The sequence below is a fragment of the Cyprinodon tularosa genome, unplaced genomic scaffold (assembly GCF_016077235.1).
Source record: "Cyprinodon tularosa strain WSP-4 unplaced genomic scaffold, ASM1607723v1 ctg1075, whole genome shotgun sequence".
In the NCBI taxonomy this organism is placed as follows: Eukaryota; Metazoa; Chordata; class Actinopteri; order Cyprinodontiformes; family Cyprinodontidae; genus Cyprinodon; species Cyprinodon tularosa.
In genome coordinates, this window is record NW_024037866.1 from 127,563 (window position 1) to 151,147 (window position 23,585).

The 23,585-nt window shown below is 47.2% G+C and overlaps 1 protein-coding gene across 1 annotated transcript; it reads right to left on the bottom strand.

Annotated features, from left to right (window-relative positions):
* Positions 1–735: 735 nt before the first annotated feature.
* On the bottom strand, positions 736–21,183 carry LOC119786869 (plasma membrane calcium-transporting ATPase 3-like). Its single transcript, XM_038290430.1, has 4 exons — positions 21,061–21,183; positions 20,217–20,399; positions 2,544–3,079; positions 736–2,510 (listed from the first exon to the last, which is right to left on the bottom strand). The coding sequence occupies exons 1-3, from the start codon at positions 21,181–21,183 to the stop codon at positions 2,618–2,620; spliced, it is 768 nt and encodes a 255-aa protein (XP_038146358.1). The 3' UTR covers positions 736–2,510; positions 2,544–2,617.
* Positions 21,184–23,585: the final 2,402 nt, after the last annotated feature.

The window sequence follows — 23,585 nt, forward strand, 5'->3', positions numbered from 1 at the left end:
GGACTGATGGTCTGATGGTTGGAGGGTCTGATGGTTGGAGGGTCTGATGGTTGGAGGGTCTGATGGTTGGAGGGTCTGATGGTCTGATGGTTGGAGGGTCTGATGGTCTGATGGTTGGAGGGTCTGATGGTTGGAGGGTCTGATGGTTGGAGGGTCTTATGGTTGGAGGGTCTGATGGTCGGAGGGTCTGATGGTCGGAGGGTCTGATGGTCGGAGGATATGATGGTTGGAGGGTCTGATGGTCTGATGGTTGGAGGGTCTGATGGTTGAAGGGTCTGATGGTCGGAGGGTCTGATGGTCGTAGGGTCTGATGGTCTCAGTCTGATGGACTGATGGTTGGAGGGTCTGAAGGTCTGATGGTCGGAGGGTCTGATGGTCGGAGGATATGATGGTTGGAGGGTCTGATGGTCTGATGGTTGGAGGGTCTGATGGTCGGAGGGTCTGATGGTCGGAGGGTCTGATGGTCGGAGGATATGATGGTTGGAGGGTCTGATGGTCTGATGGTTGGAGGGTCTGATGGTCTGATGGTTGGAGGGTCTGATGGTCTGATGGTTGGAGGGTCTGATGGTCGGAGGGTCTGATGGTCGGAGGATATGATGGTTGGAGGGTCTGATGGTCTGATGGTTGGAGGGTCTGATGGTTGAAGGGTCTGATGGTCGTAGGGTCTGATGGTCTCAGTCTGATGGACTGATGGTTGGAGGGTCTGAAGGTCTGATGGTCGGAGGGTCTGATCGTTGGAGGATATGATGGTTGGAGGGTCTGATGGTCTGAAGGTCTGATGGTCGGAGGGTCTGATGGTCGGAGGATATGATGGTTGGAGGGTCTGATGGTCGGAGGGTCTGATGGTTGGAGGGTCTGATGGTTGGAGGGTCTGATGGTCGGAGGGTCTGATGGTTGGAGGGTCTGATGGTTGGAGGATCTGATGGTTGGAGGGTCTGATGGTTGGAGGGTCTGATGGTCTGATGGTCGGAGGGTCTGATGGTCGGAGGGTCTGATGGTTGGAGGGTCTGATGGTCTGATGGTCGGAGTGTCTGATGGTTGGAGGGTCTGATGGTCGGAGGGTCTGATGGTTGGAGGGTCTGATGGTTGGAGGGTGTGATGGTTGGAGGATCTTATGGGTGCTCAGATGTCGCCGTTTGGCTGCTGAGCTCTTTCCCACCTGGAGACTAGAATTTGGGAAATATTTGAGAGGCGCTGAGAGGCAAAGGACCACCTTGAGATTCACCTGAATACTGGAACCAGGGGGGAGGGTTAAAGCCTGGGGGGCGGAGTCTAACTGGCTCTATTAAAGTAATGCTAGCATTTATAAATGAAACACGTTTTAAGTTTCATTAATGCTTCTTCATATAAATGAAGCATAAAGTATGTCCTAAATCGGAGGGACTCATTTTGCTATGAACAGACTCCAAATGAAGCCTTTCTAATGGTCGAACAGGAGCTCTCACTGGTTGTACTGGGAGACTTTCATAACCTGGCAGCAGCAGGATGGATGTGATTGAATTCAATCTATCAATCATGGCTGCTGCTCAGTCTGTCTGTGAAACGGAGGGACGTTTAGTACAATGCTTCCAGCTGATTGGGTGACGTGCCAGCTAGTGCCCGCCTTCCATAAAATGCTCTCAGCCAATCGTAGCCGCAAAACGAAACGCAAGCTGATAAATCACACCTTTTCCAAATGCTGTCGGAAGAAAAGCACAGACTTTCCCATCTAGAAATGCACAAAGTGCTTCTCTGCTCCTTTTTTCACGAGAAATTGTCGCTATTTTAGCTAAAATCGCAGAAACGAGGGGTGAGTCCTCCAGCGTAGCTATTTTAGTCCCCAGCCTAGGCCCTTCTGACTGTTGTCATTCCTAAATGCCCCGCCCCCAAAAACACTGCTGGCATGTCATTGGTCCAACTCGCCGGTGGTTAGGAGACGGACATGTTAGCGGCAGTCTTTCAAGATGGATTTGTTGTGAGACTGAAAACTCAGATTTCACAACAATCCAGGTTAAGAGCGTCGCACCTTTGGATAAAAGGAGCCGGATGTTCTTTCCTTCCGCAGAACAGAACCGGATCCAGAATCCATGAAACAAGGAATCAGGGGGAGCAGTGAGAACAGGGCAGTCTTAAAGGGACACGGCCTGAGCATCTTAAAGGGTTAATGCTGCACCGATCCGGAGGGGGTGGGGGGGGCACAGTAGGTCAAGATCATTGAACCAAACAGACAAAAAGGAGAGGGGGGTGGGGGACTTTCAGTTCAGTTTCTCGGATTTTTCTCATTTCTGTTCATGTATGTTTTATGAGAAAAGACGAAACACAAAGCAGAGAAATGGAACGAGACAGAAACCTGTAGAGCAGGACATTAATGGGGGGGCAGCAGAGAGGGGCGGGGGTGAAGTCATCAGGGCGGGTGGAGCAGTGCGCTTGGCAGGGTGGGGGGGTCAGAATGAACACTGAGTCTGAAGCTGTTCTGGGTTTGCTGGGGGTCCCAGCCCCACCCTGACTGTTCAGGGATCAGATGGGGGGGGAGGCTTGGTGGGGTTGAGGGGAGCCCCCCCCCGTTCCTTTTTTCAGAGCTAGTTTGGAGGGAGACTGGATGGAAATGTCCTCAGCCCTTCCCTCCCTCCCAGACCCGTTATAAGGACGTCTCCACGCAGAAGAGGTGTGCAGGGTGGGGGACGGGGGGCTCCGCAGGCCGGGGCCTCCCAGGGAGGTTGTGGTGATGTTTGTGGGTCGTTTTGTTGCTGCTGTTTCTGTAGCTGCGGGGGCCCGGTGAGCTGCTGCTGCTGTTGTTGTTGTTGTTCCGGTTACACGGGGTCACTGGAAGGCTGTGCTGGCGGTAGGGCCGGGTCGGCCTGGTGCGGGCCGGGGGCTGGGCCGGAGGAGGCGGCGGTTTGCGGAGGGCCGGGTGCAGGTGCTGGTATCTGCTGAGCTCTGATTCGTCGTCCACGTCAGTGTCGTCGATCAGCGGGATGTTATGGATGAGGTCGTTGATGAGGAACTCTGGGTGGGCCATGAAGTTATGGATAGAGTTGCGGGATTCCGGCTTCTCCCGGCTCTCGTACAGCGAGCTACGGAAGGCTTTCACCACTCGCATCTGCCGGGGGTGAACAAACATGAGGGAAAGAGGGAGAAACAAGGAGAGAGTCAGATATAAGGGCCCAGAAAAGGAGGCGAGGGAAACCCAGAAACAGACCGACTCGTTTCCTCCAGGAGACAGACGGAAAGACGGACAGGTGGACACGGAGGACCAGTTGGACACAGGTCAGCAAAGGTCACAAGGTCTTCCAATGAGGTTTCATCTGGTTTACAACAGCGTCAAACAGGAAATCTGATAATAATGGAACTAATTTCTAATTTTCTAAATTGTTATTGAAGCTTTTGCAAACATAGAGTTACATCTGATAGAAATGCAGAGGGATTAAATATAGAACAATAAGTATAAAAGGTGTTTCTAGTTTTTCATTTTAAATAACTCAGGAAAATGACATTTCCTCCGCAACATCCAATTGATAAATAAAAAGAAACATTAAATTACAACATTCTTCAATTGAACTGAGAAGTTCTTCACCATCTATGTTGTAAATATCTATAGTTAAATCTTTAAATAAAGATTGAAGCTTCCAGTTGTTTTATTTGATGCACTTTATTATACTATAAAAACAGGATTATGATTATTCTTTAGTTTTCTTGCTTTTTATGAGGTGAAAGTGTCGATATAAAGCTAATAAAAGTGATTCTGAAATCACTGTCATTATATTTAAAGGTATAGTGGAGGAATTTTGTAAATTTTTTAAAAGCCGCATCTCCACTGTAAAAGAAAAATGTACATGCACAACCCTGCAGCCGCTCCCAGAGCCAACGCCTATTAAACACGTTCCAGAGCGTGCAGGAGTCCATTTCTCCTTGTGCTCGCTCTGTTTAAGTGGCTGTTTGCATCGATGGACTGGTGGCCTGTCCAGGGCGGACCCCACCTCTCGCCCATGGACAGCTGCCGATCGGCACCAGCACCCCCCTGATGGAAAATAGATGGATGTCTGCAATTTTTCAAACATACCTTGATCCGCCAAAGACCCGGTCTAACTGGACTGGATCGTCCAAGGACCCGTTCTACCTGGACTGGATCCTCCCAGGACCCGGTCTATCTGGACTGGATCCTCCCAGGACCCGGTCTACCTGGACTGGATCCTCCAAGGACCCGGTCTATCTGGACTGGATCCTCCCAGGACCCGGTCTACCTGGACTGGATCCTCCCAGGACCCGGTCTATCTGGACTGGATCCTCCCAGGACCCGGTCTATCTGGACTGGATCCTCCAAGGACCCGGTCTACCTGGACTGGATCCTCCCAGGACCCGGTCTACCTGGACTGGATCCTCCAAGGACCCGGTCTACCTGGACTGGATCCTCCCAGGACCCGGTCTACCTGGACTGGATCCTCCCAGGACCCGGTCTATCTGGACTGGATCCTCCCAGGACCCGGTCTACCTGGACTGGATCCTCCCAGGACCCGGTCTACCTGGACTGGATCCTCCCAGGACCCAGTCTATCTGGACTGGATCCATGGAGGTTCTTGAATATAAGGAGGCTGGAAGAGTTTGACTATGGATTTAATCAGGTCCAGCCTTCTATGGATTTCACCGCCTGTACGCTTTGTCACCTAGCAACCATGACAGTTGACACACAAAGCAGGCAAAGAACGGATGTTGAACTTCTCACTACCGTCTCACGATCGTGCTCTGGTACGGATTGGGTCCTGACCTCATGTTCATGTTAAAATAAAGTGATTTAGGCCATTTAGGAATAAGGGGAGTGGTGGCGTAGTGCTCAGGGCAAAGGGATTGGAATCCCGAGGTTGTGAGTTTAAACCCACTCCCACAGCCTGCCACTCTGGCTCTCTGCGCAAGACCCCTAACCCCCGATTGCTCCCCAGGCGCCGCACAATGGCAGCCCACTGCTCCCCAAGAGGATGGGGAGGGAAATTTCTCCAAGTTGGATCAATAAAGTTCAATTATTGTTATGAATGCAGATATATGAAAAATGACCTGTAGACCTAAAGGCTGCTGTTCGCCATCGCCATCTGCTGGCGATAGTCGCTCACACATCCAACAACCTGCAGCTTCAGTGAACGTCACAGTTCACCTTCTATTCTGAGCTCTTCTGCCATGTCTGCTAGATATCATTTCACACTTGATCTTCTAGTTTTCCTCCTTCTTTCACGCCTGTGCTGGGTGTTGCTCTCATAGTGTATTCTCCTGTTTAAACTTAAAACTTAAAAATGTTATTAACCAATAAATGGAATAAGAACAAAATGAAACACAGGAATAATATAGATAAGCCAGAAGAGTGCCATCATTTAATCTTTGTTTGCAACCAGCGGGAGCTGCTGACATAGAAATGTGTAATGATAGAATGTGACTAGGCTAAGTACCGCTAGCATGCTAATCCATGCATGCAGCACCTGCAACAATGAACGGTGGACTAAAGAGCTCGAGTTCAACAACGACTGATGTCCAATAATAAAATAATATTTAGATTCATAAAGAAAATGGAAATTTTCAGTTTGTTCTGTCTATAAATGTATATCTATGGGGCATATTTGTTGCTCACAAAAATATTCTTAAAACATTTAGCTTCAGTTTGACATATTTCATATTTTATAAGGAAGCTTTTAGTTTGGATTTTTAAATAATTTGAACCTTGATGGTAAAGACTTGTTGACCACCTGATCCCGTATCTCAAAAGAGCGAAAATGTGGAAAAAAGAAAGAAAAACTGAGCTGAATGATGACAGGTCTGTCAGTTCTCACACATCAATCAGGCAGCAGGAGACAGAGGGACTGAGCTGCCACCATCACAGAAGCTTCATCCAGGCGCGCTGAGCGTGAGCATCAGGGTGGGGAGACAGTCGCACCACATGCATGCAGGGAGCAAGATGCTAGGCACCAACGAAGAAGAAGCAGGATGGTCCCAGTTAGTTCATGTGGAATCAGATAAATAAAGCAAACTGTCGGAGCAGAAAAGCATGCAGCAGTGAGTAAGCTGTCTTTTTTCCAGGCGTAGCTGGGTGGCTGATGTCTGCATGCATCATCCAGCTGTCTGTCATTATGTTAAAGAGCCGTCTCTAGCAGCATCAGCATCTTCTTTTGCACGCATTCACGCATGCACATGACGCTCTGCAGCCATGCAAGGAGTACGAAGCAGAGGGGCTACTCTGAGGATGATGATGGTGAGGTAGCTGCAGGATAATAAAACTAATGACATAAACTGCAAAACAGAAGAGTGACATCACAGAGAGCTCAGAGGAGAGTTACTGATCAGATTATTAGAAGAAGAAGGTGATTGGTTGAAAGGTGCAGCCAGGGCGCCACGCCCATCACATTGAGGCAGCCAGGTCATGCTGAATCAGAGCAGCTCTGCTCCCTCCACACACACACACACACCCAGTAGAGCAGCTTTCATCAATACATGTTAAGGTGGATTATGGTGGGAACATTCCTGTGCTGTGGTGGTTTGCTCCATGCATCCATCCCTCAAACCAAAACGAGAAGCAAAACAAAGAAGCAGCATGAGCTAAAAACAAAGACAGACCATTCAGTGCAGACAGGCAGAGCCCTACATAGAGACCAGGCTCCATGCCGACTGCAGCACCAACAGCAGTCCTTCAGGAGAGGTGGAGCGACCCTCAGCTGGATGGAGGCCGGTGCTGCAGTAGGCGGAGCTACAAGTCTCTATATATGACTCTGACTCCTGTTCACAGATAGACAGACAGACAGATACACAGACAGACAGACAGATACACAGACAGACAGACAGATAAACAGACAGACACACAGACAGACAGATGGACGGACGGACGGTCAAGCAGTAGGTTCAGTGCTTATCTGTTTTTCCAAAGAGCCTTGCAGACTGTAGAAAAACACCTCATGCAGACTAACAATGGTTCAGAATGAAACGTTCTCCTTTCTGCCATGTTTCCATTTAGTTTTAATGGACTAAGTAAACTTTCGAGTATATGACACCCAGCGTGGGACCAGGGAGCTCTGCTGGCTTACGGACAGTTTCTCTCTCTGAGCTTTTTCAGCAGTGGATGGTCAAAGTTTGAGCAGAAACTCTGGCTGCTCAGTGCAAATCAACTGCAGACGAGAAGAAGATAAAGACAGAGAGAAGCTTTGAGGAAGATGTCTGGGTGATGGGGAACTGGAATCCACTCCTTCCTTCCTCCTTTAGAGCTAAATTTGGATTCAAGTTTACAGCTAAAATGAAAGAACTGGATCCTTTACAGAAACCAAAAGGGATCAGGCAGCATGGAGTCACTATGATCAAACGCTGCTGACCATCCTAAGCACCCCCCCACCCCACCCCACCCCCGCTTTAATCTGCTGCTGATCTTCTGAACCTTTAGAGATTCTCTGATGTTTCACCTGTTTTATTCAACGTCTGGATTTGGTTCTTCATTGTTTCCAACGAGGTGCTTCTATCTGATCGCTGATATCAGAGCTGAACATCGATCTTATTATGTATTCAGGGTTTTTTAACAGTCTGGAATTCTGCTGCCAGATTTACCCTGAACCTCCATGGAGACATTGTGTGAAATCATCAGATAACTGGTGACAGGTGAGCAGGTCAGAGTAAACCTGACTCCGCCAGATGGATTTGCTCCGCATATCCATCTGGAAACCTTCCGTTGAAGTAATTTTGGGAAGGGGCGAAAATACTGGTTAGCTGATTGGCCTATGTTGGTGATAGACGGGCCAAATAAACCAATCAGATCAACGAAGCATATGACGTACTAAAAGGCCGACGACGAATACACAACCACAAGCCAGGCTACTCTTGCTGAAAAAAGTCGGGAGAAGAGCAAAAACATCTTTTCCCCTGAGAAAAGCCTCCAGAGCAGTGTTTTGCTCTTCTTTCAGTGAAGAAATACTCTGTAATTCCGATAAAACTTGCTCGATAGCCATGCTAACGCTAGTTTCATGGGCTGAAGCCGCCATGTTCTTTAGACTGAACTGTCGCGCTTCTTGTTGCGTCACACCTCAACCCGCCTCAAAGCCAACGCTGATTGGACGTTCGTTTTGTGAACGGCTCCAAATTTTCTTCAACGGAGAGTCTCCAGACTGATTAGCGAGTGAAATCTTGAAAGCTCGCGAGGTCAGGATGGTCTCACGTGGCTAGGTCAGGGTGCCACATGAGACAATCTACTCCTTCAAGAAAGAGTTGGGTTTGGTTGCTAAAAACCAGGCTCTCGGGGGATGTGCTGCCAACCAGTGGCTGGAGGTTTAAATGTTATATAAAATTACAATTAAATGGATGTTTGCCTATAAATATTTTACTTTTAAGATCCATGCAACAGTATTTAAAATCTATCAGAATATTGTCTAATGAAATAAATGACAGAAAATGTGACATATTCAGCTTTTTCTTACAGCCACCTGTTTGTCACACTTTGGAGAAAACGTTCTGTGGTCTGAGTGGAAAGCGTGTCCCCCACCACCTGCGGCGGTCTGATGCTGTGTTGGGGCCTGGAGATTTGCTGTGATAATGGATCCATGAATTCTATGTTCTACCATAACCCCCTGAAGAAGTGCTTCAGCAACAGGACACTAATCCAAAACCCACAAAGAATTTGCCCTTTGGATGGCTGAAGAAAAACCAGATGGATACTTTAGACAGCCTAGTCAAAGTTTGGATCTGAATCCTAAAGAGATGATGTTTCCTAAAAAGGCTGTTCCTGGTAAAAACCCTTCCAATACGGTTCAATTACAACAATTCTGCAAAGATGGGAGGGCCAAAAGCTGGAAAAGACCCCTGATAGGAGCTTTGGCTGCAAAGGGTGGAACAACCGATCAACCAACTGATCAACTGACCAACCAACCGACCAACCAACCGACCAACCAACTGACCGGCCAACCGACCAACAGACCAACCAACTGACCGACCAACCGACCGACCAACCATCAACCAAACAACCAACCGACCGACCAACAGACCAACCAACTGACCGACCAACCGACTGACCAACCAACCAACCAACCAAGCGACCAACAGACCAACCAACTGACCAATCAACCGACTGACCAACCAACCAAGCGACCAACAGACCAACCAACCGACCAACCAACCGACTGACCAATCAACCGACCGACTAACCGAAAGACAAACCGACCGACCAACCAACCGACCAACCAACAGACCAACTGACCGACCAACCGACCGACCAACAGACCGACCAACCAACCGACCAACAGACCAAGCAACCGACAGACCAACCAACCGAAAGACCAACCGACCGACCAACCAACATACCAACCAACCAACCGACCGACCGACCTACCAACCAACCGACCGACCTACCAACCAACTGACCGACCAACCTACTGACCAACCAACCGACCGACCAACCAGGTGAGGTTTTTTGTTTTTAGGGGACCATCCTGTTTTTATACGGAATTATCCAGAACCGAATTTCTATTCTCCCTGAATAACAATAATGTGTTAATTTAAAAACTACACATCGTTTCTCCTTGGATTGTATTTCATTGTTTTCATTTGTTGATGTTCTGAAGCTTTAAAGTATCACAAACAAAAACAACCTGACTCTATTAGAGGAGCGGAAGAAAGTCAACAACCTTATATTTATTTGGCTACAGATTTATTAGCAACAACTATAATGGTTCCTGCTTTGATTATCATAGAACTGATAGAAGAAAACTTTCTAAGCTGCTGTTTAATGGTTTTTAATTGGAGCGCCTTTAATTCTTCTCTTCTATAAATAACTGTATGGCTTAGATATTCCAGATTTGCTGTTAGTGGATCAACCAATCAGACCTCAGGTCTACTGGATCAAGTCTAATCTGCAGAGCCAAAACCAAACATGGAGAAGCAGCTTTTACATCCGCTGCTATTCTGGAATAAACTCCACATTAAAAACACCATCTTATCTTTCATTTTATTATTAATATTTTCATTTTTTTCTATCATACTTTTCTCTGTGTTGTTTTTTTTCTATCACAGCACCTTTAACTGCTTAAATTCCCAAATTGTGCTAAACTTCTTAGTCTCTGGGCTGTTTTTCTGATGTGAGTGAGCTTCCGGATCTTTGCTGCACGCCTGAGAACATTTCTCCATCACAATGAACAGCATGTCTATAAGAAGGCGAAGGATCATTTCTCCTCACCGGATGGTTTTCCAGCCAAAGACCTAAACCAGGAAGATCCCACCAGTTGAAATCTGTCTTCTTGTAAATATCTTTAATGTGGAATCTCTTATTGTTCCAGACAACCAGTGAACCTCAGTTCATCATCAGTTATCATCCACCAACTCCTTCCTGATCAGTCTGCAGTTCCCCGATTCTTAAAGCTCTCTGGTTCTCCATGTGATTCTGAATGTGGGTAAAAACACACATGGCGGAATCATCCAGCCAGTCTGACCCAGCAGGATCTCCCTCAGGTTCTCGCTCTGAATGTGAATCACCATGATCACTTAATCCACGTTATGGCAGCACAGACCAACAGATGGGGCAGTATACAGAAATGTTCCAGGAACTGAACCACTCCAGTGGGTCTACTCCCTCAACAGCCGACGTAACCACCGTTCCTGAACTAACTCCTCCCTCCAAACTCTTGCTTTTGGCTTATCCTTCATAATCTTCCCCTGCAGTGACAATAGATTTGAGCCATGCAGTCACCGCCGTCTGTCAAACTGTCTGCAGTCTTGAACAGTCAAGACCGGAAAACTGCTGTAGACCTCTCCCTGGTTCCTCCTGAGTTTCCTGACCTTCATCTGGTTTTCAGTCTGTCTCCAAATGACTGTCCTATTGAGCTGCTTCCTGGAGCTCCTTATCTGTACACTAGGTTTTATAATCTAAGGAGACAAATGAAAGACTGCATTCTAGGTCACTGTGAATACCTGGTAACACCTTTCAAACTCTAAACACACCTGCAGTTTTTCAGCTCCTGTTGAACTTAGAGATTTTTAAAATAATTTTGTACTTGAATACCTTGATGACATTCTGATTTGTTACCAGGACCTTATCCAAGCATAAGATCCATTTGAATCAAGTTCTTCCAGAGAATCAACTCTTTGTAAGCTGAGAAGAGGAAGTTTCATGCCACATCAGTCACCTTTTTGGGACACGTTCTGGAGAAGGGCCGGTGAAGACAGATCCAGAGAAGGTTTAAGTCATCCTCAATTGGCCTACTCAACTCGCTAGCAGCTACCACGTTTTTACAGGATTCGCCAACTTCTAGCCCAGATTCTGTTGTGTCCACAGAGCTTTTTTGGTTTTTGGAGTTTTTGTTCTCTCACCTTCATTTTCAGGGTGTACCATGTGGGTGAAGCTTCTAGCTGGCACTCATCAGCCGGAATCAAGGAAGCAGTATTTAGAGGAGTTGATTCCCTGAGGCAGACGATAGATGGTTACCTATACCAGTGGTAACTGGGTTCCTCGTCAAAAGACTTCCAAGTCAGTTTAACTTGTTTTCATCCTCTTACTTACCAGTCGTGTCTCTGATTCCCTTTTAGTTTACCTCTTGCTGAAGGCTGGTTCCTGGTTACTCCTTCCTGGCTGTCCTCCTGGTCCTTCCTCAACGGCGCTTTCCACTCCTCCTAAAAAGTCTTCCTTTCAAGATCCTCTAAAGTCGAGCTCACCTGCCTGTCCACCTTCCATCGCAAATTAAAGAACCGGATCACTCCAAGGAGTTCAATCCCTCTCTGTGGATACTGTTGTCCCACCTTTTTAGCCTGTTTCCAAGCCCTGTAAAGTAAGTCTGCCCTCACTGTTCATCTCTTCATCAGTTGGAACTCGTTCTCATCACCTGACCTGTTTTGCAGTGAGACACCGCATTGAATTCCCTGCTTACACTTCTGCCAGTCTTGATCCTCAATAAAATGTCAGATTCACTAAAAATTACAATCAAACTGCTCAACCCCTCACTAACCTTTCCTCCTCAAAAATATGTTTCAAAGGACTCTTTAAGAGCTCAAGAAAAGGTTTGCCAATGCCCCTAAAATGGTTCAGCTAGATCCAGAGAAACAGTCTGGCCTTGTAGGTGATTCCTTTGATTTAGGGGGGGTGCAGTCTTTTCTCAAATTTTCTCTGACAATAAATTCATCCATGTGCTTTTTTCCCCCACCGTTTGTCTCAACCAGAATAAAACCATGATGTGGGCCATAGAGAGCACTTAGCCATAAAAATGGCTCCTGACTTTCTGGGTCTGGAAGGAGTTTTATACTCCTTTAGGGCTGAAGACCGCTCTCAGTTCAGGTTTTTATCCCCAAACGGTCAATCCAAACGCATGAACTAGGAGCTGGAGGCATCCCTCCATCCATCATCATGGATTACTCAGCTAGCCTCGTGAGACCATCCTGATCTCGCGAGCTTTCAAGGTTTCACTCGCAAATCAGTCTGGAGACTCTCTGTTAAAGAAAATTTGGAGCCGTTCACCAAACGAACGTTCAATCAGCGTTGGCTTTGAGGCGGGTTGAGGTGTGACGCAACGAGAAGCGCGACAGTTCAGTCTAAAGAACATGGCGGCTTCAGCCGATGAAACTAGCGTTAGCGTGGCTGTCGAGCAAGTTTTATCGGAATTACAGAGTATTTCTTCACTGAAAGAAGAGCAAAACAAGATGTTTTTGCTCTTCTCCCGACTGGTTTCGGTAAGAGTTTGATCTATCAATTGGCTCCTCTTGTGGCTCTGTTAGTACGTCATATGCTTCGTTGATCTGATTGGTTTATTTGGCCCGTCTATCACCAACATCGGCCAATCAGCTAACCAGTATTTTCGCCCCTTCCCAAAATTACTTCAACGGAAGGTTTCCAGATGGATATGCAGAGCAAATCCATCTGGCGGAGTCAGGTTAGTACTCAGCTGCCTTGGGTCAAATATGCGCATAATTGTCCAATTTCTTCTGCCACTGGTCTGACTCTATTTGAGTCCTCTGTAGGATACCAACCTCCCCCGTTTCCATCTAAAGGACATTTCTGTTAACTCTGTCAAACATTCGGCGCTGCAGACGGGTCTGGAACCGGTCAGTGGAAACAAATCAACGTCTGGCCGATGGGAGAAGGATTCCTGCTCCCCAGTACTCACCTGGTTTGGCTATGAACCTGAGACATTAACCTAAAGGCTTCTGATACCAGATTCATCAGTTCATTTGAAATCCAGGCAGCACTCAGCCTCAAGCTGACGGATCATATAAAGATTCACCCTGTTTTTCACATGTCTCTGATCAAGCCTTTCCTCTTTGCCTTCCTTCCAGTCCCCCTCCAACTGCCCAGGTCATTGACGGAGCTTCCCGCCTTTACTGTGCAGAGGATTTTGGATGCGGATGGAGTTTTCAGTATCTGGTTGATTGGGGGGTTATGGACCTGAGGAATGGACTTGGATCCCTTGTTCTTTCATTCTGGACTCTGTCCTTGTTGGAAATATTTGGGCTTGTTGCCCTTCCTCTTCTGGACCATCAGGGGGCAGTCCTCCCGCCATGTTCTCACTTCCTGTCACAGTGAGTTTTTAATAAATCTTTAAAACTCGCTGGTTATCCGTGTGATTCTGCAGGTGGGTCAAAAAAACTATAAAACCAACAAAACTGTCCTGCTTTAATGAATTTTTACAATAATGTAAAAATAATAATGCACCTGAGAACCAGGACTGGAGAAGCTCTCTCTCCCTGCAGCCCTCCTTACTGTGGACGGTCAGACACTGACGGCGTGACAATAGTAAACGCTTTAGTTTAACGCATGTGGACTTTAAATGCTGCAGATTCTCCAAATAAGCTGAGTAAAGTAATGGCGAGCGCTAACAGCAAAAACCCAGGTTTTCAAATGTAAAGGGAAAAGTTCATTTCCAGATGGTCGGGTCTGATAATCTGTCCTCCTCGTTTCAGAGTTCAAACCAAAGAGAATGATGGGGATTTTAATTTTCCCTCAGGCTGCTCAGCAACATGATTCACAGAAACAAACCTGCAGTTGCCGCTTCGCAGTCCCTCCCTGTTTGTTTGTCTGAAGACAGCGGCTGGAACTGTTGCTGTCCTGAATATAACGGCCTTTGGAAATATAACGGGGGAGCTAAATAAAGGCTGCAATAAGAAGCAGAGGCAAGGGCTGCAGCTCAGCTGCATGCTGACCAATTTATTTCTGATCTGGCAGCCAGTTTGGTACATCTGAAGATGTTTTTTTTTTGTTTTTTTTGCATGACATCACATTATAAAGAGATGAAGAGCTGATGTTTGATCCATCATGAACCCCAGGTGTTTCCTCATGACTGTTCAGGATGCGAACTCCCAGCCCAGGCCTTTCTAAGCCATTCCTACAGGCGACGGGAGGGGGGGGGGTGGGTGGGGGGGGTGGGGGGGGGGGGTGAAGGTCAGCGTGGGGTGGAATGAGGCGGAGTGGGAGGGGGGGGGGGGTTGATGGAAGGTTAGGATAAGCAACTGAGAAGGCAAATAAAGGCAACCAAATGAAGACACAGCACGCATGCATGCACACTTCTCCACAGGCATCCAGGCACTAAGTGCACTACAGGTCAAACTCCGGCCGATACATCTGCAGACCCACGTTCAGCGCATCCAAGCTCACTTTCAGACAGGCAGACGCAGAACTGACATTCATACAAATAAATGAGAGATGAAGGGTGCAGCTTTTTTTAATCAGACCATGGATAGATGATAAAAAACAACATGAGGTGAAAAAAAAGGGAGAAAAACGGGATGGAAAAGAAAGACGTTCTAAATAAATCTTATCAGTGCTAAACAAGAGCCTGCATTTAGATCTGTTCAGATCTAAATAGCTCTACGTATGAAGAAGAAGAAAAACGTTTAACGGTCCCAAACAGGGAACCTGCATCGTCTCATCAATAAGCTGTGAGAGGAGAGAGGAAAAAACAAAGAGGTTTGGACAGAGAGAAAGAAATCAGGACTTTCTGAAGACATGGGGGCAAACGTGTGACGTCAGAGCTGTTACATCATCAACTAGTGGACAACAGTGCAGCAAACAAACTAAGAGCAGCAGAGGAAGGAAAGGAAGAGGAGGAGAGAAATGCTCCTTGGGTTTATGCTCAGAAACAGCAGTGATGGGTTCTTATACTCGAAGGTTTACAGGTTAACAGCAGCAGCATGGAGAGAATGGATCTGATGGCAGAGAATCGACCATTTTCACAGCGCTAGTCTATCACCTTATCATCATAAAGAGAAAATCCAAATGACACCATTTTATTAAGGACGTTAAACCAAAACAACTACGCTTGACCTCATATGCAAACAGGAAAAGGAGGCGCAGGAGGAGCTGCCTTTACTCCCCTGAACTTAGGAGGGTTTTCATCTTCTTCTCCTTTAGGTTCTGAATCTGCCCCAAGCTGAGATTCAGGCTTCAGGGTTAGCGATGTGACACCGCGTTCAGAGGGAGAGCAGCCAGGCGCCTCCTGCACCAACCCACACTCAACAGGGGAACAGTCTCTGGCCTGAGACGGATACTGGGACTGGACCAGTCCAGATCAGACCACAGCCACACAACTGCTCAGGACCGGGTGCTGGTCAGGACTGGGTACTGGTCAGGACTGGGTACTGGTCAGGACCGGGTGCTGGTCAGGACCGGGTACTGGTCAGGACAGGGTTCTGGTCAGGACCTGGTTCTGGTCAGGACCGGGTGCTGGTCAGGACCTGGTTCTGGTCAGGACCGGGTGCTGGTCAGGACCGGGTGCTGGTCAGGACAGGGTTCTGGTCAGGACCGGGTTCTGGTCAGGACCAGGTGCTGGTCAGGACCTGGTTCTGGTCAGGACCGGGTGCTGGTCAGGACAGGGTGCTGGTCAGGACCGGGTGCTGGTCAGGACCAGGTGCTGGTCAGGACCGGGTGCTGGTCAGGACCAGGTGCTGGTCAGGACCGGGTGCTGGTCAGGACCGGGTGCTGGTCAGGACCTGGTTCTGGTCAGGACCGGGTGCTGGTCAGGACAGGGTGCTGGTCAGGACCGGTTGCTGGTCAGGACTCGTACTGGTCAGGACCGGGTTCTGGTCAGGACCGGGTGCTGGTCAGGACAGGGTGCTGGTCAGGACAGGGTGCTGGTCAGGACCGGGTGCTGGTCAGGACTCGTACTGGTCAGGGCCGGGTACTGGTCAGGACAGGGTTCTGGTCAGGACCGGGTTCTGGTCAGGACCAGGTGCTGGTCAGGACCGGGTACTGGTCAGGACAGGGTACTGGTCAGGACAGGGTGCTGGTCAGGACCGGGTGCTGGTCAGGACTCGTACTGGTCAGGGCCGGGTACTGGTCAGGACCAGGTGCTGGTCAGGACTCGTGCACCATGAGGAGGAAAATCCAAACAAAGAAAGAAAACAGAGACAGTGCACACACACGAGCAGCTGGCGGGCCGAAGGGACACAACCATGGAGAGTAAAAATACCGCAGTCCACGTGCCGTGCAGCAGCGTACAGGAGTGTTAGTGTGTGTGGATGGGTGTGTGCCAGTTCATGTGTGTGTGTGTGGGAGATGTGTGTGCATGCTTTCGGCAAACTCACTCCCAGGGGCTGGGCTGGTATTGGCTGTAGCGGTGGAGAGAGCTACGTGAGAGGGGGTAGAGATAGTGTTTACGTCGTGGAGCTGACTGAGCACGGAGGAGCGCCGTCTCACTGCTCCCTGAAAGGAACCGCTTCGCTTGAATGTGCTCACTACCTCCATCTGCAGGACAGAGACAAAACAGCAGCATCACTCAGTGAGGGAAGGAGGTCTGGCCTGAGGGGGGGTTTCTCTTGCCCTGATGAAATTATTGCCCTGATGTCCTTTTCACCTCCAGCTTCCCTAAACACACCGTTGCCCCCCTGACTGAATCCCCTTTTCCTGCCAAGCAGTTGCATTTTCTTCCAGTCTTTGCAAAGTGGTCTGTTAATAGTTCTCTGAGATTCCCCCCATTAGAGGACTTCCAGATTTAGCCTGCTAAAAGCAGAAGGCAGCTCGACATTTTTGTCAATTTAAGCTAATATTTGACCTAAACGTGGGGCAGTGTTGTTTGAATCTCCAGCAGCCTTTAACAAACACAGGCTACACTGATTTATCTGCTTTAACTCTATAGAAAAAACCCACAAATAACAAACTGACAGACTCCATTAAAGCGACATTTAATGACTGTATTTACCTATGTGTTATACTGGTGTTTTATTACCTCCATTGATACTCGGAACCATTTTAATAAGTCAAGGATTTTGAATCAGTTTATAAATAAGCTGGTCAGCCATGACATGTCTGTCAGGGATACAGCACAGGAATAAAAGACTGCTAACGCAACACGTTTCCCCTGCTAGCAGTTCAGCGTGACCGACCTCCAGATTCCTCATCCTCAGTCAGCGCTCCGCCCCGCTCACGTACGGCGTGTGGAGCACGCTACTCCTCCACACGTCACCGTTCACATACGTCTTCTCCGTCCTTCACCTTCAAAATACAGAGCCGAGCTATTTTTAGCCCCGCGGCGGTCCGGCCAGGTCCAGATACGTTACTGCAATCGCACCAAACAGGAAAAAGGATGGCGAGAAGATCCTGTTTGTCAAATTAAAATATGGTAACGACAGATCGGTAACTAGAGATTTGAGTGTAATTCTTCTGTATTTCCAAAAACTAAGAGCATGTAATTCAATAACTGGATGCCAGCTATCGGTACCTTAGTAGACAAGGAAGCACATTTCTCATCTATTTAAAATATTTATTTTATACAGAGGCTTAAAAGTTTCATAAAATCCAGCCTGTTTGAGCAGAAACGTGTGTGATTGATGCTGATGGTGAGTTTTAATTATATTACATGAAAATAGGCCTTAATTTCCACATGTTTTGAATTTAATAATAATATTGTGCATGCTCTACTTGAGCTCCAAGGAAGTCGAAGCGGAGCAAGACGGGAGGAACCGCAGAGGCTGTAGGCTTTGCTTTACGCAGGCGGTCTGGAACGGAGCGGGGCGGATCATTTGGAGACGTTAACCCAAGAACTGCAAGTTTGCACCACTGCAGCCCAATGCGGGACCTGCAGGACCACGTACGACCATGCAGGACCTTGCAGGGCCATGCAGGACCTCGCATGGCCATGCAGGACCTCGCAGGACCTTGCAGGACCTCGCAGGACCTCGCATGGCCATGCAGGACCTCGCAGGACCTTGCAGGACTTTGCAGGGCCATGCAGGACCTCGCAGGACCTTGCAGGACTTTGCAGGGCCATGCAGGACCTCACATGGCCATGCAGGACCTCGCAGGGCCTTGCAGGACCTTGCAGGACCATGCAGGACCTTGCAGGGCCTTGCAGGACCTTGCAGGACCATGCAGGACCTCGCAGGGCCTTGCAGGACCTTGCAGGACCATGCAGGACCTTGCAGGGCCTTGCAGGACCTTGCAGGATCTTGCTGGGCCATGCAGGGCCATGAGGACCTTGCAGGGCCTTGCAGAACCTTGCAGGACCTTGCAGGGCCATGCAGGACCTTGTAGGACCTTGCAGGACCTTGCTGGCTCATGCAGGACCTTGCAGGGCCATGCAGAAGCTTGCAGGGCCATGCAGGACCTTGTAGGACCTTGCAGGACCTTGCTGGCTCATGCAGGACCTTGCAGGGCCATGCAGGAGCTTGCAGGACCTTGCAGGGCCATGCAGGACCTTGCAGGCTCATGCAGGACCTTGCCGGGCCATGCATATCCAGCAGCAGCAGAAGAAACGATTTCACCAAGGGAAAGGGAAAAAGAAGAGACATCAGAAAACGAGGATAGACATTGTGCTAGCTTTCTGCAGGTGGGAGGAGCTAATGAAGGAGAAAGATGTTAAAATGTAACCTGAAATTACCATGTTTTTTGTTGACAAGGAATTGAACCTTATTGCCTAAATTAGCTTAAAGCGAAGTTTTTCCATTCGGTTTAATAAATGTTGCTGTTTGCCATAGAAAGCATAACAGTAGATCCTGTAAATGCATCGCTGGTTCTGAATCGGAGGTTTATGTGGGTTTAGATACTTCAAAGATGCAATGAACACTTTTTGTCACATTGAATGTCAGTTTGTAGAGACTTTGCTTCACTTCAGACACATGGGGCCTCAACATGTTTAAGGATGTAGCCTGCGTAGAAGTGAAACACCCCCATACTACGGCTAGATTATAGTAATCCTTTCAGCCCTTTGAGGTAATCCCCAAAGAGTTGTTAGCATCTAAATGGCGCAGCTAAAACCATCAGATAAAATCCATCTGATATACTTTTGATAAAAACTTGTTCATCATAGTGGAGAAAAAATCTCAAAAATAAAATAAATTAAGTGGAGTAATAGGCATTTATTCTGCGTCTAGAGATAAAATCATGGAGAACCTTCGTTCTCACACTCATGCCAGTTTTTTGTGAATGTAACTCAGTTTTTATTTCAACGAAACCTTGGAGCCGCTCAGAGGTGAGGCGGCATTCAGACCTACTCAGCATCTCTGAAAAATATATCAGACTACTTTACAAAACCACAAGAAAATCTGGCTGCTTAGTGGAAAATATGAGCAAGCTAACGTTATATCTGTGTCATTTTGTGCTCAGACCAAATAATCTGACAGAAACCTGTAGACCTGTGGAGCAGGCACTAAAACAGAGCAGCTGGCCCAGCTCTCTGAGGAGAGTTGATCTTCATGCAGGTAAACGTTTATCTTCACATGAGCCTTAGATAGTTTGACTGAGGACGCTCCATCAATAAATAAACACGCCCCCTCATGGTGACCATGTGCTATGAAGGTACCACCTCCAAGACACAGGAAGCCGTTTTCAGAGGATTTAGAACAGAAATGTCGGCTGTGTCAGAGAGAAAAAGTAAAGCATTATGTTTGGCACATTTCAGAGGACCAGCAGAGACTGGATGAGACAGCCTGACTTTTGAAGAGCAAGAACAAATCAGTTTAAGACCTTAAACTTATCAAAGAGTCCGTATTTCTAAGGGGTTCTTTATCTCTTTACAAAAGTCTGTTCTTCAAGCATGAGAAGACCATGATACCTGCAGTTTATCTGGGTTGGGCTGAATTTCAGGGACCTTATCACCGAATGATGGGGGTGTTAATAAATTAGCTGCTTGATGAAAGCAGAGCAAACATCAGGAACAGTGATTGGCTCAGAAATGGCCCAGATTTTTCCTCCGTTCACCTCAAACAAACTGCAAACGTGTCATGGCCGAGTGAAGGTTCAGGTTGAAATGTCTGGGTGTCCGTGCTCCGCTGCCAAAGTCACAGCTACGGTTGGAACTGGAGCTCCAGTCTGATAGTACCTGAGTCTGGATACGGTTAAGGCCTCTGAACCAGAGGATCTGTCCGCGGCGCAGCTCTCGCTCTGCACAGTCAATCTCCTCCTCATCCTCGGCCAGCTCCTCCCCTTCCTCCTCCCCGGGCTCCAGGCCAAGCCCCGCCTCTTTCAGACATGGCAGTCGCTCTGTTGGAACTGTGGCGATCACCTGGGTGCCACATTTATTGACATTAGGACAGTCAGCTCCTTAACTTTTATTTAAAACAATCAAAGCAGTTCCAGATTAAGCCAGATTATGGCCATTTCAGGATATAGATTAGCAAGAACTTCTAGAAGAGAAATTGAGGAAAACAGTCAGTACTTTAACTGCTTGTCTATATTTGATTAAATAACCAACATATTAATAAAAGTTCTTTAATTCCCCAAATTGAGACAAATTTAAAATCCAGTTAACTTCATCATTTATAAATACAGCAACAGTAAAAATGTTTTGAAATGAATGTTAAGCCTTTTACGTGCATCTAGAAGGCTCTTTAAAACAATTAAAAACATGTAAATATGCTTTTTTATCAGGTCTGTAACTAAATGTGATGTTTCTAGAGATCTAAATCTGGATTCTAATCTACCTCCATCCAATTTCTGCTGCAGCACTAGCCTAGTAAACTAGCCCCACCCGCCAGCGGCCAAAATCATTTTTGCCTACAAGTGGTCTCAAACAGACGGGCCAATCACAACACAGAGATGCGTTTTGAATTTTTGGATGCAAAGTGGGCGGCGTTTTGAGGGCTGGACGAAAAAGCTGCGTGACGCTGGAGAAAGCACAACAACAAACCTCACTCTGGAGAGACACAGCAGGCTGAAAAGCTCACCTGCCCCCAGAGAAGCTCTCCAACTCCCACAAATAGACACCAGAGCCACTGCTCCACGTTGAGGGGGGCACAGCTGAAGGGTTTCCCCCCCCACTGCACGATCACAATCTGCAGAGGAAACATAAAGAACGTTCAGTTAAACCACCGTCCAGCGGCCCTGAACGCATCATTCATTACTGCAATCACTAGAAAACAGAGAAGTCTTCGTCTGATTTGGGGTTTTTGAATCTGTGATTTTTAGCATGTGGCTAAAATGCTGCATGTTTTATTTCAGAAGAAGAAAATGTTTTACAGCTGAACATTTCCTTCTGTTCCAGCTCCTAATAATCCTGCAGGTATGATGGAGGCTGTGCAGAAGATTTTTTATCACATATTATCATTTTGATTCGGTTGATTTGATTCGATCAGGATTTTAGCCATCTGTCAGGGAAAGATAATTCTCTCTTCCACAAATTCAAATGTCCAGTTTTCTTAGTTCTTCATATTTATTCTAAAACAGAGCAGATACCCTGAATGTATGGCAGATATACCAACAGCAGGCAGCCATAAAACCTGTAAATCAGGAAGAGGAACCAAGTAATGAGGAAAGAGAGACACAAAAATAACTGGGAAAAAAGGAGACAAAGAAATACAAATGGAGGAGCAGCACAGCAGAGCAGGACGAAAGGAGAGAGAAAGGGATGTAAGATAAAAAGAAAGGATGGATATAAAAAATGAATTTCAATGCATGATTTGATCAAATCGACTTAAGTGACTTGGAGTGAACTGGAGCTATGGAAGGAAACCGAACTAATCCAAGGAATGAATTGAAGAAGGAGGAAGGAACGTTGGTAGGTAGGGACGGGAATGGAAAACCGGTTCCTGTTCAGAACCGGCTCTGTGTGTTCCAATTCCATGGCACCGTTTGGCAGCTCCCTTAACGATCCTCTTAACGGTTCCAGGCAGCACCAGAGCCTAGCGCTGGGCAGCAACACTTACGTTACATTTTTTATGCAAGTCACACACACAACATTCAGGCCCCGTCCACACGAAGTCAAAACGAACACGAAACGCTAATATTTTCCAGAACGTTTGTCGTAAAGACGGAGACGTAAAATAAATGTGAGCGTCCACACGAATGCATGAAAACGCTGCAAAATGTATGCCAGGCCTGTAAGTGGCGCTGTGGTGCCAAAGCAAAAATAGGCGACGAAATGTTGGGCATGCGCACTAATATTTATACATGGTTGCCCTGCGGGTCCATTTTCGTGGTTCAGTCAAATTCAGGTGCTGAACTATGTGGTCGATATTGCTCTGTTCTTCCTGGAGATATTCCAGAAGAAGAAGATTCTGTTGTAAGCCCGACAGCAGGGTGAGTAGCATGAGCAGCAACCATTCAACACAGTACGGCGCCATTGTTACTGTGATACTGTGTCGCGCATGCGTGTTTAGAGGCGACGCTATGACGCATGCGTGTAAGAAAAAAAAAATGCGGTTAGAGCTTAAAGATGGAACCGCGAAAACAGCGTTTCAAAATCTTCCCACTCTGAAGGCTGAATAAAAAAAAGATCGTTTACAGACCCCCGAAACGCCGGCTTTGTATGGATGAGAGGCTGGTTTGGTGAAAAATTTGTGCGTTTAGGCCAGGGTTCGGCTTCGTGTGGACGGGGCCTCAGTAAGCAAATATGACGTGACCAGGTGTAAGTCTAGAAAAAAAATTAATGGCGCCCCATCGGGTAAAGTGATCGAAAGTTTGGCCTCATTTTAAGGAAGAGAAAGATGGCAACAAGGCACTTTGCAATCATTGCAAAGTGGCAATTACATCCGCGGGAGGAAATGCAACCAACATGCAGAAACACCTGCATGGCATCCGTTTTAATGAATGCCGTGTTTTTGATGCCTTCTGGACAGAAGCTAAAGTTACGACCAGCATGGAAGGCAACTCTGGTGGTTAGTAGCTAGTTTTATATCACTGGCTGTGCTTAATGTGCTTCCTAGTAAATCATATCCAATTTCTAGAAACAAACTAATTTCCTACCTCTCTTTTGGGGTTATTAGGGAGTCTGCCTTTCTCGTTAATCCAGCTCTTCATTGCTAGCATGTTTAATTAGAACCACTGCTAGCTGGAATTCTTACATGATTCTAGCTATTAAAATGGATGTAACGAAACATGCTACGAAGTTGCATTGCAGTTCAGGGAGCGAGAGAAAAGTGACGCTCGTTTATTTAAATCAGGGGGAGATGAGTTTATTTCCCGAAACTGTACAGTAATTCTTTTTTCATTAAACAGATGCCTTCTCCATTAGATTTAGATGACTGTGACCAGACGGGTAGCCTGGCTGGATCAGAGGCTGCAGCTTCTGTTCACTGCCTTCTGTTTTCGCCAAGGCAGGCAGAAATAGAATGTCCCAGTCGAAGGTAGAAGAATGTCATCGTGCACTTACCAAACTTTTATCAACAGAATCCATAAGAGAATCGATAAGGGAATCGTAATCATAAAAATCCTATCAATTCCCAACCCACATGTAGGGAATGACAAAAAGAAG

Coding starts and splice junctions, on each gene's coding strand:
- LOC119786869 (XM_038290430.1), bottom strand. CDS start 21,183: ATGTTTCCTCTGCAGATTGTGATCGTGCAGTGGGGGGGGAAACCCTTC. Junction 20,400..21,060: donor GAGAGCTTCTCTGGGGGCAG/GTGAGCTTTTCA, acceptor TGTGGCACCCAG/GTGATCGCCACAGTTCCAAC. Junction 3,080..20,216: donor TTAACCGTATCCAGACTCAG/GTACTATCAGAC, acceptor CACCCCCGGCAG/ATGCGAGTGGTGAAAGCCTT.